The following is an 18,442-nucleotide window of genomic DNA, read 5'->3' on the forward strand; positions in this document are numbered from 1 at the left end:
GCAAGTAATTATAATAACCAGCCCCCACCCGCTAGTAATATTTTGAAGACATCTCTTTGATAAGCCCATCTTTTCAGCTAATTTCCTATTTCTGCTGAAAGCAGAGCATCTTTCCTCCTAGTTTTGTAAATCCGTTGTTAAAATGAAGAAAAGGAAATGGAAAAAAGGATCCCCCAAACAACAAACCCGTAACACCAGGCTCAGTGCTGCACCGCCTTTGTCAGCCCTGGATAGAATTATGCATCATGAATAAAACCTGCTGTCAACATGCATTGGTTTCAAAACATTAGAGCATATGGTATGTGATTATCTGTATTGTCAAATGCAATAAAGTGAATTTGGATATAATAAAAAATGTAATATTTTAGAAATTTGGTAATAAACTGTGGAAGAATTGACAGGCAGAGAGTATTTGACGCCTGTAGGCAAACAGATAAAGATGGCAGGACTTTGTGCTCGGCGGGCAGCAGCTAGTGCAGTCGCATTAGGAGCAGCTTGCTTCTCTGATGAGGAAGCCTAACCGGGGAGCTGGCACCGGGGAGCGACAGCCTTCACTCCTGCCCCTGCTGCCGACACCTGCCTTCTCGCTGCTGCTCCGCTTGTCCTTGTCCTCTGTAGGCAGGGGCAGGGGGCCCTGGTCTGCACCCTTTGGCTGCAGGAGAGGTGGCCGGTGGTCTCGGAGTGGCGATGGCAGCTCCCTGGGCTCGCCTCGTGGCACGGTGAGGGGCTGCATTGCGCTCGTTTGGGGGATGGAGATCAGCATCCAGGTTGGCCCTGGCTCTGCATGCTGCCAGCCCCACTAGTGGACAGGCAGGAGTGTTGGCTTGAAGCATGAGGTTTCTATTCTGGTTGTTAGGCAGATTAATTGGATTTTACAAGTATTTGGGGTTTTCTTTGATACCAGAAAGAAATCTGTTAGATTATGCCGTGCGCCTCCCACCCAGCTGCACTTCCATCCGTTTTGTACCACTGACTCGTTAAGAGAGCTGGGAAATCCGTACCTGAGCTGAAAGGAGCAGTGGAAAGCTGTGAGGAGCAAGAGTGCATCTGCTCCCAGGTGCTCCCAGAGATCACTTTCTCCTTCAGCATCTCACATTTCAGCCCGATGCTTTAATTCTGAGCTGCTGACAAAAACGCGCCTGCTGAGACACGATGTCTGCAAGGGAGAGAAGCTGGGTCGGGAGCAAACCTGGGGGCTTCCTGTGCAGAAAATTCAGATGCAAAAAATGCCGATGTAAGTGTACCACACGTACATGCAATCTTTCTTAGGTCACCGCTAATGCTTCTAAATGATCTGTGAATGCATTAATGGTTTCTGTTAATTAACAATATGATAAAACTGGCATTTAGTAAGTTGGTGTGTAGTATGCATTTCAGTCATTATGTACTCAGCGCTTTGGTTTGATTTCAGAATGTTAATAGGTTAACATTTTAATATAGATTTGTTGTTATGAAAAATGTCTTACAGAAAGCGCAGGTCCCGGTTACGTTTGCGTGGGGTTCCCCTCCCGCAGCCTGGCACCAGTGCCACCATGAGGGCTTCAGCCAGGACCCCTGGCAGGGCAGGCACGCATGCCCCCACCTGGAGAGCTTCTGTCAGAGTGGGGCCTTTGAGAGAGGGACGAGTCCCTGTCGCCCTCGTCCTCCCATCAGGGAGAATCATTCCCCAAAACCAGCCTGGGTGGCTCTGCCTGTTCCGAGGGGCAGGCTGCTGTGTGGCACGGCGGCTGTGCTGCCCAAGGTGCCTTTTTGTTGTGGTTGCTGTTGAGCAGCTCTCTCTGCAAATGCCGTGCGGTCGTGGGAGGACGGAGCAAGGAGCCTCGGCCTTGCAGCTTTTCAGAACAAAAGCAAAGGAGTCTCTCGCTGGTGCCCTTTATCCAGCTGCGCAGCTGGCCTCGGCTCTTTGCTCTCCTGCGGCGCGGGTATTGAAACGCTAGCACCTTGTATGGAGGTTTTGATCTAAGGCAGTTGTCTGCTGATTTAATTTTGAGAATTTACTCTCATGTCATGGAGTATATATTGACACTTTAAATACCTGCCCTTGTCTGCCAGGAGAACCTGACTATTTTCCATACCCAACCCGAGGTGCAGGTGAGCACCAAATGGATGTGTAGGCTGCTCTGTGTTGATGGGCGACGTTCACCAGAGCACTGCTAGGCAGCACACTTTATAGGTCAATGAGGGTGATGTTTTCTATGCTAGACCAGAGGTGTTAACCTGCTCTTTCTCCTTCCCCCTCCTGGTGCATCCCTCTCCTGGCCTGGCTGCCGTGAGGGTGGGTTGGGATCTGGTTCTCCCTGGAGCAGGAGGTGTCTTCAGGTGGTACCTTCAGGTGCGGCCATCGCTTTTCCCGGCAAACCCTTTCTTGAAGCTAAGGAGGTAAAATCTGAGACATGTGCGCCTCAGACTAAGGCTGTATTCTGTGAATCGGGAGAGAGTTGCTTCTCTGGAAACCAAACCCTCTCCTTCTGTGTGCCTGCAGCACAGGAAATTGGAATAAGAGGAAATAGCAGGTTAGAATCGGCAGCTTTTATCCAAGAGGGTTTTGAGCTTTAACGAGCTGAGTTGCAGTATGTCAGATGAAAACTTTGAGGAAGGGACTAGAAAGCGGAGGGGGAGGAAACGTGGGACCTGGACCACAAGGAAGATTTAAGTGATTTCTCCAAAGACACAACATAAGAAGGTAGCGAAGTCGGGGCTGAGTTTTCAGGTCCTGGCTGTTGGGTTCTGGTGCTAACAAACAGATGGTTTTTCCCAGAGGCAGGATGAAACCCACAGGTCTCTGTTTCCCAGACTCTCAGGATAATGACTTGAATTACCTTCGCAGACAGCAAGAAGTTAGAAACATACATGGTTTGCTGTCTGAGCAATTAAAATGTCCCAGCCGCTCCGCTTGGTTCATGCTGTTTGTCTGTAAAGACGAGACCCAGTGATGGTGATTACAAGACTTGGTTTCATGCCCCCCTCTCTGCCCCTTCTCTGCATGTTTATTATATTTCTATTTTTTTATAAGGTGGCTTGGCAGTCTGGGATGCGTGGTAGCTTACTAAGTAACTTTTTCCCCTCTGATTACAAGGGATGTGTGAATAAAGTAGAATGGTATTGATTCACACCAATCTATGCATCGACTGTGTGGGAGCCACTTGCAATTCCCAGCAGCACCAGAAAGCTTTGCAACAGGGAGAAATATGACCAGGCAAGTTGAGAAAATAAATTAAACTAGTGTCAACTTTTCTTATTTCTTCCTTCATAATTAATGGATGGAATGGGGCTCGTTTATCAAGAAGAGGAAAAATTAATTGACACGGGCTTTAATGTTATTATACCTGGCTTGTCTGGTCACATTTCTTAATTTTTAAATTATTTTTTACTTTCTGAAAGGCATTTTGTTACAGTTTACAGGACCAGCTGCCAAAGCTATTGGTACAAACAAGAAGGCAGGTGCATAAATAATGCCACAGCAGGACTGGACTTTTCTGTTTCAAAGCTTAAGTAACTTAAATATGGGGAGAAGAGGCATGAAGCAAACACAAACGAGCAGATCAGGTACTGAGCCCTAACACAAAAGGGGAATGCAGCCTGAACTAATATTTCTTCATTACGATGCCGTGTGCTGCAGCGGGTGTCAGGCTGGATATTCCCATCCGTCAGTACAGCTGTTCCTCAGGCAGCGCCTGCGCTGGAGGCCATGGACCCCCCAGGGACCACGGACCCCCAGGGACCCAGGGCCACGCTCCCACTGTGGCAGCTGGGTTGGGAGCCTGGAGCGGGACGGTGCCGCGGGAGCACGTTACATGTGTAAGAGGAGATGGATCCTGCATTAATGAGAGCACCAGCAGGCGACTGCCAGGTTATTCTTGCCTAGCAGCAGGAGCGAGATTTAAGCAGAGCCTGCATCACTTATTGGTATGATGTGGACCACGTAAATCTCTTCCTTTCTCCTTCTGTGCTCTTCTCTCCTGCCCTTGGTCTTTGGGTTTATTGTGCAGGCACAATAGAGCCTCAGTGATTACTTACTTCCCAGAACCATGCAAGGAGCTCTCTGGTGCTTTGGCATGCTGTAGCTGCGGTGAGAGGTGGTCCCAGCTGCAGAGACCCTATGGTCCAGCCAGACAATACAGACACAGCATGGGTGAAGAGGAGCGCTGCAGATGAGATGAAGTGGTTGGTGACACATCATCAGGTGAACCCGAGACAGCCTGGGACTTGAAACCGGCTCCCCCAGGTCTTGTTCCCATGCCTTCATCCACCAGAGCATCTTTCCTGGTGGCGGAAGAGCCTCCTCCCCCAGCAGCGGTGCCGGCACAGAGGGCGGTGGTGTATGTGCCACTGGTGAAGGCAGTTTGGGCTCAGGTGCCGGACTGCAAGCTGGTGACGGAGGTGCCGACAGCCATGGCACTGCCCTGGCTGCGTGAGGTGGGAGGCACCCTGTGGCCAGTCGTCCTGGTTTGCCCACCAGAGCCCTTCGGGGGCTGACCCCAGTGTTAGCCTAAGTTTAACCTTTCTGGCGTGGGATGCGATCACCTTGTTTTCCTCACTTTAATGCGTGCACGGGCTTGGGAGGGTGAGACCTCTAACCCGCTCAGCTGCTTCCGTGTAGTTCTGCTGATGAGTGACGTTCTCTGTGTGTGCAAACGCAGCTGCAATATATGTCACTGTACACACAGATAAAACTCAGGCTGTGGAAAAGTTGCTGCCAACTAGCAAGGGAGAGTGGATATATTTCATCGCAGTGGTGTCGTCATCTCAGCTATATTTTACCGAGGTTGACATAAAACCTCTCAAGTGACAACAAAGGTGTGAAATATAGTTAGGTCAAGTGTGAAAAAAACAAAATGCAGAACACAGGAGCACTGACATTTGATATCTTCTGTATGGCTTCTTAATATTATTAATGGCTTCTGCTGTTGTTTTTTTTTAATTATTTTAATCTTTTTATGGTTTCAGTCACTTTCTTTGAACATTTCCCTTATTTCTGAATTCTGTGGCAGAAAGCGCTGCAGCTGAGCTGTCTCCTGCTGCACGGAGCCGTCCGCCCTCCGACCTGGGCAGCCCTTCTGGCCGAACAAGGCTCTGGGTCAAAGGGGGCTGCTTGGAGCAGCGAAGGTGTCTCGGGGGATGCATCCTGTGCCCTCGGACCTGAGGGGGCTGGGCTGGCATCTACAGGCTTGTTGGAAACGTTTCCGGGGGAACTTAGGGTCATTTGGGTACTTGAGACTCTTGATTTGCATGAAGAAATGTGTTTCCCCGGATTTCCCTTCCCCCAGAATAATTCAAGTGTGTCTGCTCCCTCGTGAAAAGGCCCCTTGTGTGAGTGACCGTTAACAAAGGCTCCTCGTGCCAGGCAGCCGCCCGCAGGGGCTGCTCTGCAGGGTGCTGAGCACCCACACCTTGTTCTGCTTCAGCTGAAGGCAGCTGCATCCTTTGGTAATTGACCCCCAAATGTCTTAGCTTCTAACTAGCAGATACAGAAAGTCCAGTGAGTAAAACAAGTCACCTGAAGAAGCAGCCTCTGCTGAGCACCCACCGCGTGTTGCTGGAGGCAGGAGCCGCTCCGTGGCCACACCAGGCTGGAGCAGACCCACAGCGGGGGGGGGGCTGGAAGTGAGCCCCCTCACACCGAAACCTGCCGTGGGGGCCACCTCCCTGGCACCTGCCCGGGGGTTCCTTCTGCCATCCTCGAGAGCCCCCGAGCCCCATCCATCATCCCCATCCCTCTGAGATGAGGCCTTGGCACCTCCACATCTCCGTGTGAACATGGAGCGGCCCTGAGCGCGGCTGTGGTGCTGGGACAGGGCGGGAGGGAGGTGCTGTGGGGGCCATGGGATGGGAGATCTCCAGCTGCTTCCCGCTGCTGGTGGGCCCAGGAGGGCAGCGGGGGTGCCCGGTGCGGTGCGGTGCAGCACCACCCTGTGCCAGCAGGCCACCAGCACTGGTCCCAGCTGAGCCACCTTCCACAGCACCTGCAGAGCAGCTTTCCGCGGGACAGCCTCCTCCGCCTCCTTCCTTCACCCGCTGGCCCCTGGCAGCCAGCCGGAGCTGGGCACCGGCCTGTTCCACAGGCAGAGCAAAGCCCCTGGCACTGGGGCCAGGCCTGGCACCCACCCCCGGGACCCCCGACCCTCAGCCGGCGGCAGGACAGCGCGAGTGGCTCCTTGCCCTGAGCAGATGCTAACGGGGGGCATCACCTGAAGGTCTGGAGGCCACCTCTGGGCTTCCTCCAGCAGTGGCACCTGGCTTGGAGGTGCTCGGCGGGGGGCATCTGTTTGCTTATTTTATTTTTTTCCCCTCTTCTTTGTCTTTTCTTTTACAGAAAAGATATTCAAATGAATATTCAGTTTTATTCATTTGAATAAAAAACCCAACCGTTTGACTCTGTTAAATGCTTATCTCTTAAATAGAGCTTGTTAGCTTCCAATAATAGCTTCATTCAGAAGGATGCAGTATAATTTCATTTTAAAATGTGTGCTCCTTGACAACCGGAATCCTATTTATGTCACCATTTTAAACAGCCTTCTTTGTTTTGTGTTAATCTTTTTCATACACTTTCTGAGAACCCTTTTTTTGTTGACTTTTAGTACCTCTCAGAAGAAATAATTGTCTGTTTAGTCCAGGAAGGTTTCTGAGAGTGTTGGTAATTTAAAAATGAGCATGTATTCATTATGCTAACTAATAAGGCACGTATGCAGTAATATTTTTGTGTGTGTACAATTACTAAAAGGTGGAATCTGATATTCAAGAAGTGAAACCAGAAAAAAGGATCCATTATCTGCCACTTTTAAGAAGTTTTTAATTCTGGGGTATACAATCTCTTGGGGATTCTTCATTTCAGGAACCATAGCATCCCTTGATTTAGCATCCTATGGATTTTTAAGTGCCTGTATATGTGCAGATTAAAATCCTCTGGTTGCTTCTCAATCAGTTGAAGATGTCGGTAATCGTGAAGGTGAAACGCTGCCAGCCTTCAGCTCCGGCTGGAGCACCCTGTGTGGGCTCTGGGTGTGACAAGGGACGGGGGGCAGCGCTGGGGTCCCTCACCAACCCACCAGGGCTGGGCTTTGGTGCCAAACCAGCCGGGCTGGCCTGTGCCAGGTGGCACCGATCCTTTAAAAACCTGCAAATGAGTGTTGACACCTATGGATTGTTATTTTTTTCTTGTTACAAAATCTGTAAATGCAGAAAGCTGGGTAGCTATCTGATTTAATTAGACAAATAATTTCTTGATAAAGCTGTATTTAAGCCATATGGGGTGGATGAGAATGGGAAACGTGTTTCCAAATCCAAATGTGTAATGACTACAGTGGGCTTTCTTGCAGTGTTACGTGTATTAAGGCTAATCTCCTCTAAATTCCCTCTCTCCTCCATCCTGGCAGTGAGACCTGACAAAAGTTGAAAGAGAAATCCTCAACTACAGTACTTGCTAATGAGTTACTAATGATGAAGATGTTGCTGGTGCTCAAACAATTAATGGCTTGTAGACCCGGACTGGCCATCTCGTTGCGCTGGGCAAGGCTGGTCCCTGGTGACACGCTGCTCCCAGCTCCGGTAATTGCCCATGCAGTGTGCTCCAGGATTCCTGGGATGCTGTATTCAGCCAGTTAACCACAAAAAATTTAGTTTTAACTACAGGTCTGTTTAAGGTAGATTTAGAGGGAGTAATTTCGAAGGCAAATGAAAGACTTTAGTTAAGTAAAATCCTTCAAGCTGCTACATGCTTTAAGTGCAAAGCAAAATAGTGCTCTGAGCACTGGGTTTGAGTCTGATGCACTCTTGGATGGTGTGTCATGCCTCGGAGGAGACCTAGAAACTGTTTCTGGTGGGGTTTGCCCCAATAAGAGGGTCCAAAGAGGGATGGGAGCGTTCCTTATTGCTGCACGTACTGTGCATTCCCAAACAAGCGTCTGGGAGCTGCTCAGACCTCACCTTGAAACGCTCCTCACAGCTTCAAATGTTGTAGCCTGCCAAGTGTATCTTGTACCCGTAGGTTGCCAAAACCCCTGTATAGTTTTAATATTTTGTGCTGCACCCCATCAAAGCAAATCTAGCATGTGTTGGGAAGGATGGAGTGGTGCTTTGGGACCCCGGCACAGAAGCTGCTGGTGGCTGGGTGCCTGCTGGTGCCAGGGGTCTGGGGGGGCAGGGGGTGCCAGCACGGTGCGCATGCTGGAGGGTGCTAGTCACAATGGGAAGGGTCAGTAGCAAAGCCGGCTTCGCTGCTGTGTGCCCCCCAGCTGGGGCTTGGGGTGGGCGCCACAGGACAGACAGACACACGGCTGGCAGCAGATGGGAGCCGGCTCATCAGTCAGCAGAGACCAAACAGCATTAGTGCGGTGCGTGGCTGAGCGGAGGGATGCTCTTGGGCAAAACTGCCTGTGGAGAGTAACACCGGGCAGCGCTGGGCTCCCCTCCATCCTCCTTCCCCCTCGCCCCAGCCTGGGGCGAAGGCTGCCAATGGGGATGCCCACCCTCCAGCTCGCTGGACTCAGAGCCTGGTGCTGTGAAGACATCACGTGCCGTCTTACCAGTGTTGGGTCCATCAGTTTTCAGTGTGGTTTGGGGGATGGAGCTCATCCTGTTGTTACATTTTTAAGATTTCATTAGCTTAATTGGTGTCGATGTTGACTCATCGAGCCTTTGCCAGAAACGTAGCACGTTAGATTGGGTTTTGTTTGTTAGCTTGATACTTTTTTTTTTTTTTTTTTAAAGGAAGGAGCAGGGAACATGCCTGTGTACTGCTGTGGTGGGCTGCCAGGTTTCTGTAGTGTGGCCCCGGCAGAGCAAATGTGGTGTACGGCTACAGGCAGGCAGCAGGCATCAAACGGCCCTAAAGCAGCCCCAACCCACTGCTCCTTTGAAGCAGAGAAAAGAGAGGAATGATTAGATCAGAGGCCTTAAATGTAATAGTTTCGTGGAGGCCTCAGGATGTCCTGATGAGGTATTAGAGGAAGTAATTCAGGAAGAAAGGGACAAATAACCACCTCCGGAGCCCAGCTGACCCGCGGGGCCGGCTGCATCTGTGCAGAACGGAGTTGCGGTGGCTGTGCCGCCCGCCCCGGCACGCAGCAGTGGGGACATTTGGTGTTTGCTCAGAGCAGGTGGAAACAGAGTGCTGCTGCGTGTTTGGGGAAGCATTGGTATTTTTTTCTTTGCCAGGGCTAAATGAGGAATCATCTTCTGTCTTCCTGGGTTTTTATTTTTTGGAGCCGTGTAATGAGTCAGCTCTAATGGAGAAGTCCCATGGAATTAAACAAGAGATAAAATCAATATGGTTCCATAGAAATATAATTGGGTTTGTAGAGATTGCTCTTAAAAACCTATAAGGTTTAAAAGAAAATATGGCCTCATTGTAGTTTCTGAGCCATCGTGTAACTGGGATGTAACTATCCATTAAATTCTGCAGGATGGATCAAAAAATCCATAAGGAGGTTTTAATTCCCCATTAAATCCTATGGAAGAGCTGGAACAGAACCGTATTAATTTTCCCCGAGACAATGCTTCTTCCCTCCATTAGTCTGTGATAAGTTCAGCAGCAGCTCCATAGACAGCAGGTGTGTTTACACATGCATACTTTTATGAAAGTTTTCTGGAGTCCCGATGGCTAAGTAATGCTTTATTGAAGTGAAATTGTTCAACTTAACTAATACTTTCCTTTCCCCCTCCCCTTTTTCTTTCTTTATTAAATAGGATTTGGCTTTGTAACTTTCGAAAATGAAGACGTGGTGGAAAAAGTCTGTGAAATTCATTTCCACGAAATCAATAACAAAATGGTAAGTTGTGTTCGGCAGCGCGTGTCGGCGGCAGCGAGCTCTCACCCTTTGTCACAGCCATGTGCCATGCCTGGGTGGTGGCCCTGGGGGATACCCTTCTCCTGAATGGGGTGCCGGCCACAGCGGGGGGGTCATGGGAGCAGGGTGTTGAGGCTGGACCCCACTCCCGTCCCCGTGCCAGCCGCACAGGTGCCTGTCCCCACAGCAGCGCAGGCACTACCAGCAGGCTCAGGCAGCCGCCCCGGAGCATGTTTGGTGTGGGAAGCCAAAGGGCTGAAGATGGGGTCAGACAACCTGCTCCACTCCTGCGCCGGCCTTGGAGAAGCCCTCCTTCTCCCACCCGGCTCCCGGGGGAGCCGTGGCAGCCACTGCCGGCTGCCTTTCGGGGTCTGGAGGAGGGCAGTGGACTGGGCAGCTGCTACAGGCAGCGCGCTCCCAAAATAGCTCCTGTGTCATGGTGCTGCTGCCTGATGGGCCGTGTCCCCTGGGAAGCTGTGGCTCTGCCGTCGAGCCGCAATCGCTTCCCACCCAGGCCCAAGCCAGGAGCCGGACCCTGATGAAGTTTCTCCTAAACGACAGTCGGGTCCCGGTTTGTGGGTTGCCCTGTCAGTAAAGCCACTGAGCCGGATGAAAAAGGGCATTCGTATTTCAATTGATGCAGTAACTTTGATATTTTGAGCTAAAATATTCTTTTTCCCTTTGTCAAAACATCCTTTGCTTCTCAAATGTGTATTCAGATATGCATTGTATATTGGTCTGATATGTGTTCACAGACTTTAAATTCAATAATAGAGCTTTTAGTGTGGATAAGATCAAAGCAATCTCCTTGGCATATGCTGGAGGCCTGATTCAATATTTGACTTGCTAATTTTTCCCAGGGCACTGAAATAATATTCCTCATATTGTTCCTCACTGCAGTAGGCATCCGAGACAAAAGTGAGGGTCTCCTTGGCAAACTGAGGGGTGGGATGGCAGGGCAGGGCTGGGGCAGTTCTCCTTGTCCCATGGGAAGCCTCTCGCTCCATCTCGGATGGGTGCCGCCGGCTTTGCCACTGCCCTGTCTGAGCACCTCGCTGCTTCCCCAGCCGCTCCTGCTCCCAGGGTCTCCTGCCGCTGGCGATACCTCGCGTGGGTTGTAGGGGAGGCTCCTTCCCCTCCATATAGTTACTAAATGCTGGTTCATCTGCCTTAAAACAAAAAGAACAACCCCCAACCACCCCCATCCCAGCATCCCGACGACAGACCCAGCAACAATTAGAAATGCTTGGAATTTAAACTTAATTTAGGTAAGATCATCAGCTGGGAGGGGAGAGCTACAGTGCCATGCTCCGGGGTTTTCCTCCCACTCTGTGGCGGGTGGGTGTGTGTCGTGTCCTACTTTGTAGGTTAGTGATTTCACACGGTGGGTTTCTCTCTGGAGCAAGGCTGGCCGTTGCCTGGTGCAGATCAGCGCTGCCCGGCATGGCCCTGGCAAGGTGCTGGTGTGTCCCGGCAAAGCCAGTGCCAGCAGTGGGGCAGAGCGCACTGTGTGATGCTTCGTAGCAGGGCGTGAAGGGGATGTGGAGGATGCAACAGGATGAAAACACATGAGGAACAGCACAAGGAGCAAAAGAAACAGCATAGGCTGTTGGTGTTTTGGTGTGGCGCATAATTAAAATAGATTCTTCCCGGCTGTCTGCGCCTGCCTGGTGCACGATCCAGGTGCCACGATGCTTTGAGCATTCTCTTCTTGTCACTCCTTCTAGAGCACTAATTTTAAAAGCAGCCCACGAGGGAGGAGATGAGACATAATCCTGTCTTGGGACTGACTCATCATATTGCTGATGTGTCTGCAGATTAATTACCAAACAAACCCAGGCAGGGGCAGGAGGGCTTGTGCACGTGTGTGTGACCCTGAGCCGGTGCAGTGGCTGGAGCTGACACACAGCTGGCTGAGGGTCAGAGTTAGGCATAGGTGCACTTTCCACAGCACCCTTGAAGACAAACTACTCTCACTTCATTTTTAACACACCCCCTTCTAGCACTGAGCCCCAAAGGGGACGGGTTCTCACAGCCCCAGTTGAGGCGATGAGGTTTGCAGCCCCTTGGTGAGCTGGGACAGGGACCCCCATCCCGTCCCCATGCATGTCCCCATCCCGTCCCCATGCATGTCCCCATCCCTGGGCTGCTTGGCTGGAGCATCCATGGCTCCACAGGCACCAGCTCACCCTGAGCTCACTCTTTCCTGTCTCCTGAATGCTGCCATTTCCCAAAATGTGGGGGCAGGCAAAGGGTGGCAGGGCTGCTGTTGTTCACCAGCCTATTTCTAGCCTCCCGTCTCTGTGGCAGGCTATTTTTAGCCCACCCATTCTCCTGCTGCTGCCATCCGTAAAGCTTAGAATGTCAAACGTAATATTAAAGGAGCAGTGTGAAAGTAAAAAGAAAATGCCAGTGAGGTATTTAATAAATGAAACTTGGAATTTACGTGGGAGGCTAAAGATGCTCTCCAAACATTGCAGGGTGGAACAAATAAAGCCCAAACAAGCTATTCCCAGCCTACCGTTCCTTTGACACAAACAGGCTGCTTTGCAAAGAGAAAGCTGGTTTTCTAAGAGGATGCAAAAGTAGCTGAAAAAGAAATGTGACAGACTAATTTATTTTCCTTTAGATCCCACTGTGATAGAGTCGTTCATATCGGGGATATGTGGGACAAGCCCGGGTGAGCGGCGCGATGAACCGAGCCTGGCCCAGGCGCTTGGCACTGAAGTCAGGTTCTCAAGTCAGGCTCTGGAGCAGCTGGCAGAAATGTTGGGCTGGCTTAAAATAGGCTTCAGCACTGCGTAGCACCTGTGTCTGTTTCTCACGGTGGGGTTTTGGGGGGGTTTTATTGTGCACATTTTTTTAATATACCAGTATTCTTCAGGCTTCTCCCCAGACTGGCAGCCTTCACTGTGTGGTGACGTTTTAGACGTGTGTTTCACACACCACGTGCCTTTGGGTTTTCATCCAAATGTTGTGTAGTCTAAGGCACCTCCATCCCTGGAAAGACTAAACCGCGCACTACACGCAGAAGGCAGGAGGGAGCACAAGACCACCAGTATCCAAGGGCCCTGCAGTTACTGGGAGCAGAGGAAACACGATGGGAAACCAGAAAACCACCCCCAGCCTCACACAGATGTTTTGGGAAGCTACAAAGGATGTTTTGGGTCCTTTGCCAGCTGGGCGCCGTGGAAGGCAGAGGTCAACCCCTAGATGTGGTGTTGGGCCTCATGCACAATCCTGCTGCCTCTCCAGTTGGTGCCCTACTGGTGGTGGTGGCAGCGGGTTTGCAGGCTGTGTTGGGGGCTACAGGGAGCGTAGTGCAGGCTGGGGCATGCCACGCTGCTCAGCTGGCTGCAGGTGTGACCTGGGCTGCAGGCCTGTGGGGTGTTGCCGGTAGCTGCTTCTGGAGCAGATGTCTTCGGGCGGGCTTGGCCAGGCGACCCTGCTGCTCTGTGTACCAAGCATCTGGGCCCAGAGTGGCTGTAGGGCTGGAATGGGACGTGGCGTTGGCTTGCCAGGAAGGCATGTCAAGGGACAGGGGGGGAGGGTTGATGGGCATGAGAGATTTGTGTGTGGGTGTATGTTTAATCTGGGTCCAGAAATCACCCTTCTCCCTTGTGAGCAAATTGCTTTAGTGCTGTAAGTGTGTTCTGATCTTTTGTCCCAAATCTGCCCAGTGCCCCAGCTCATCACACCTCGGTGCTCCCTCACCCTTTCCAGCCTCCCCATGGGCATTAACCCTCATTTTACCCTCCAGGCCGATAACCAGAGAGTTAAGAAACCACCTCCAGTGAAGAAAAATTAGACACAGAAGCTTCAGTTTGAGGACCCTCCTGCAGTCCCTGGGGAACTCTTCAGAGCTGGGATTCTCCCTTCTCTCCTCCATGAGGCATTTGGGCACCAAGGCTCAAAGTGTGCCTGCCTGTGGGGGCTCTGGTGGGCAGCAGGTCAGGGGGAAGCATTGCTGCTTGTTGTTCCCTGCTGCAGGATCGCTATGAGCTTGTAGAGCTGGAGCCTGACGTCTGATGGGCTGTTGTGGGAGAGCACCTGTGGGCTCTGCTGTGAGCTGTTGTGCAAAGGAGCCGATGGCCATGGTGACAGGCTCTTTGTGGGCAGCTCATCGCAGTGAGGGCATGAGGCCCCTTCAGGGCCAGGCTGGACGGGGCTTGGGACAACCTGGTCTAGTGGAAGGTGTCCCTGCCCATGGCAGCGGTGGGAACTAGATGATCTTTAAGGTCCCTTCCAACCCAAACCATTTGATGATGATTTGGTGATTGACCCCGTGCAGGATGGTGCTGGGCAGGCAGGTACACGAGGCATCACTGACGTTCGTGGTGCTAGGGAGAGGCAGAAGGTGCAGTTGCTTTAGAAGCCCCATCTGTCAGCTGAAGGACACTGCAGACCGCTTGCAGGTTGGATGCATTCCTGCAGTGTTGTCTTCAACGTGCTTTTAAATGATGTAGCTCGTGAGCTTTACAGCAACGCCACCCTGGCCAGCTTCTCCACAGGGGCTGGGCTCTCCAGCCCCCATGGGACGAGAAGGACCTGCCCAACACCGGGTGTTTTGTGGACAAACTAGATTGATGCATCACAAGAAAGTCTGGTGAACTCCTCTGCTCACCCGTAGCTGCCAACTTCTCCTGTTGCAGTCTGAGGAGGTGACATCCCTTTGTCCCCACCGTACCTTTGTCAATGATCGAATGCATTGGGTTTTTTTAATACCCTTCTAACCTTTCTGCTGTGGCCTGGTGTAGCGCTGCCTTTGCAGCAGCACTGGGTGGATACAGATTCCCCTGTTAGGGGAGCAATGGTTTTGCCTTGCCGTGGCATGAACGGCACGGCATCCCCAAGGTAATGGGATCTCAGCTAACTGTGAATCACACGTTGCTGGCAAGACAAAGTTGCCTTGTCTTTGGGTGGTAAAATGTTTTTTTGTGCATCATGACTATGTGTGCATTCTGCTGTCCTCAAAATAGCCCTGGTTTCCCTGGAAAGCTGTTAGCCATGGGTTTTTTTGAGACATCCTGGTGCTGAAAGCTGACAGCCTGTTTTGTTGCGCTGGGTATAAGAGGCTTTTAACTCCCCATCTCAGCCATCCTGGGTTCTAGTGGCTTTGACTGCTTGGCTTGACCCAAGAGTACCCCAGTGTAATGTTAATTCTCCCAACTAGACTAAACAAAAATAGTGAATTTTAGTTTCCCTGCTTTTTTTTTTTTTTTTTTTTTTGCTTTAGAGTAAAACTTTCTTTGTTAGGCTGCTGAAAGTGAAGCACATCCCTCCTACAGAGGAGATGGAAAAAATCTGGAAATTATTAAGATGCACAGAAATGCTGAACTGAAAGCTTGTGCAAGATCCGGATTTATGTACAAAGTCCCTGCATTGGGCGGGCTCTTGGGGGTGATTCGGTACTGAGCTGAGCACTGACTCATAAATCCAGCTATATTCCCTCTTGGAGCAGTCCTGTTGTACGTTCCGCTTTGCCAGCACACGAGTGACGTCCCGGCTGCCTCCAGGGCTTTACCCTCGTGGTAACCGTGGCTGCAGGATGGTTGTGGCCATCTCCATCCATCCCGTTCCCCGTGGAGGAGAGGGCTGGCTTCTTGCAGAAGAGCAGCCTGGCCACTTTTTTTCTGCTTTTGCAGCCTCTGTTAGTGAAGAGGCACCGTCCAAGCCCACTGCCAGGCTGCTGGCATGGTGCTTCGCCTCCTGTCACTGCCTTTTTGCCGTGCGCCGATGGGATGGTGCGTGGGCAGCTTCTGCAGGGCACCTCAAGGCCTGATGCTGCTGAATGGGGAGTGTAACAATCCACCCGAGGCATGCTGCCAGGTCACACAGCCCCTTCCCGAGGGATGGCGGGGCCAGTGCTCCTGGGCCCTTATCTTGCGTGTCATCCCTCCCAGGGGGAAAAAAGTCTCTGCTGGATAACAGCGAATATTTTTGCCCTTAATAGGGGGCATATTTGTTTACAAAGGCTTAGGAATTATTTTTCTTTCCTACTGGTGGCTTTTCCTTCCCTTTTAAATCCCAGTTAAAACTTCTTTGCAGCTCACTGCCATTCCCTTTATATCCTTGTGTGCTGTGAAAATCATAAATTACACTAGTCTTTCAGAGAGCAGCAGTAGGCTGTTTTGTGGTTGCAAAAGCTAATTACTGGGTTATTGTTTCTAACGGTGCTAATCCAAACTTCATTTTCCTGTTAATTGTCCATCGAGCCAGGCTAGATTGTTTTTATCATCCTGACTGTTGGCAGCACCAGTGGCCGCGAGGTGTAACCAATGCTGCCGTGGTATTCGGAGGGGTGGCGAACCCAGAAAACGCAGCTGCGAAATGAAAGGGCACACTCGTGTGCTCACCCCCGGCCCTTTGGCTGGAGAAGCTGGATCAGCACGCTCCTGTTAAATGACCCTCCAACTGAAAATAAGCAAAGGGCAGTTTGAGAGGATGCTTCTGAGCTGCTGGGGTGCTGGTGCTCGGCGTTTCGAGCTCGCTGGGCTCTCCGGGGCGTTTGGTGCAGACGGGAGCAGCAGCAGGCTGCTGCCTTTGGGCTGTGGGGCTCTCTGGGGCACCGAGGTTTGGGGGAGGGGAGGGGAGCATGGCACACAGCCCAGTAAGGCTGAAACCCACCATCAGGGCTCAGGCTTAAGCCTTCCTGGGAAGCTCTGAAGGTTTCATCCCTGCAGGGCAGTGATGGGGCTGCGCACACACCTCCTGCGCTGTCCTTGTCCCTGGCCCTGCTCTGACGGCAGCACCTCAGCTTGTGAAGTTTTCGCTTTCCTTTTCTTTCACTTTTTGTCTTAGTTCCAGGGCCTGGCAGCCCTGGGGTGCACCGCAGGGCTCTCCACCACACTCAGTAGCGTGTCTGCACTGTCCCGTGCCCACAGGAGCCTGTGTGTGCTGGGGTGAGCATGGGTGTGCAGGGGACAGGGGCGCAGCGGTTGGTGGCCCTGGCTGGAGGACACACCGTTCCTCACCATGGCCCTCGCTGAGGTGTTTCTCTGCCGGAGAACTTGCTGCCCTAGCAGCACTGAAGAGGAGACGGAGGACATTGCTGGCCCTGTTGAGGCTTTGCCAGTTCTGGGATGTCTACAGAGTGGGTCTCTGCAGCACCCCTCTTGCTTTTGCCCCTGCTCGCCTACTTCCCCGTTCCCCTTGTGCCGCGGTGTCGGGGCTGTGCACACATGCCTCCCTACCCCAGCCCACCCCGACCCCTCTCTGCCCTCTCCCACTGCCTCCTGCAAGGACCCAAACACTTTTTGGCAGAAAAGTAACAAAATAAGAACTCCAGAAGAATTTTGCTCCAAACTTCACTGCGTTGGAGCAGCTTGTTTGCAAGAAGTGTGTGTTTTGACAGCGTTGGCAGTGTCTGAGCGTTGTAGCTTTGGGAAGTGTTGCGAGCAAGCAAAGTAAATACGGTCTGTGGAGGTTTGCAGCAGAAAGGGGAGGAGTAGGTGGTTTTGTTTAAAATACTCCCATTACAGTCAGTTAACCTTTATGTTACCTAAATGAAAATTGTATAAACCTGAAATTTTCGCTGATGGGGTTGCCTAGGAACAGGCGGTTGGTTTTCATAAGACAATGAATACACAGTCACTGATCGGGCTATTAGGCACTGAGACGTTTAGCCGTATTATCCTGCATCCCCGGGTTTGCCTGGGGGAGCTGCCTGCTTGCATGTGGGGCGCACGCCCACCTTTGCCTGCTTGTGCGAGTGATGGAGGGGATGCGGGGGGACACAGCCCTGCTGGGAGCCGACTCTCCTAGTCCTCCCCAACAAGCAGCCCCCCCACACTCAGGACAGTGGGGCTGGGGGCAGCGGGGCTGTGCATGGCCGTGGCACAGTGTCTGCCAGGAGCACGGTCCCGGCTTGCAGCACCCCTGCTCCCGCTCTGCTCTGGCCAGGCAAAGGCTGGGGAGGGGTGTAAATGCACAGAGAGGATCGAGGAACTGGTTGGAGAAAAAGTTAGAGGCAATAAAGCTCAGACCTCTGGATTCAGCCCAAGACCCTTACCCTTAGACCAGTGATTCTCACTGTGCAAAGTGTACAGGTGGGGCAGATAGCAGCGTGGGGCTTCCCCGCATCCCGTGCAGGGCTGCACTGCAGGCCTGCACGTTTTCCTCTTGCTCAGACCACGAGCTAAGGTGTAGAGCCATAGAAATGGGTTGGGATAACTCTGGTTAGCTCCAAACCAGCTTACCGGCACAGCCGTAGCGCCAGTGCCGAGGGGAGCGTGGGGACAATCTGCTGAGGGAGCAAGTTGGCAGTGCCAGAGCTAGGAAATGTGGAAACGTGCCTTATTTCTCCCTTTTCCTATACAAAAAGAGGCTGGGAAGCAGCACCCGGTGGCGTGGCTGGGGGTCCTGGGGGCCTGGCTGTCCTGCTGCCGGCTGGCTGGCGGCGCCGCCTCGCGCAAGGCATCGGTGGGGACCAGCAGTGTGGTTCAAGTGACATTAAGCAGCCTCAAAAGGCAGCAGGAGTAACTGGAAGTGAAAGAATGCAGATCATTTATTAATAGGGTTTACAGAAATTTTCTGCTGGGTAGAAATATTGATTCTTTATTCCTATTTTAAAAGGAGCTTTTTGTAATGATCACCAAGAGTCATTTTCTGTTATCGATTGCAATAGAGCTGTGCTGGAGACCTCCCTCCATTCATTT

General features: G+C 51.8%; 1 protein-coding gene across 18 annotated transcripts in view; it reads left to right on the forward strand.

Annotated features, from left to right (window-relative positions):
• Positions 1-18,442, forward strand: part of MSI2 (musashi RNA binding protein 2) — a 255,886-nt gene that overhangs the window by 187,290 nt on the left and 50,154 nt on the right. For all 18 annotated transcript variants that reach the window (XM_037411897.1, XM_037411889.1, XM_037411914.1 and 15 more), the window contains one exon: positions 9,685-9,767. In XM_037411897.1, coding sequence (XP_037267794.1) covers positions 9,685-9,767 — 83 coding nt within the window. The remainder of the gene's footprint in view (positions 1-9,684; positions 9,768-18,442) is intronic.

The sequence above is a fragment of the Falco rusticolus genome, chromosome 1 (assembly GCF_015220075.1).
Source record: "Falco rusticolus isolate bFalRus1 chromosome 1, bFalRus1.pri, whole genome shotgun sequence".
In the NCBI taxonomy this organism is placed as follows: Eukaryota; Metazoa; Chordata; class Aves; order Falconiformes; family Falconidae; genus Falco; species Falco rusticolus.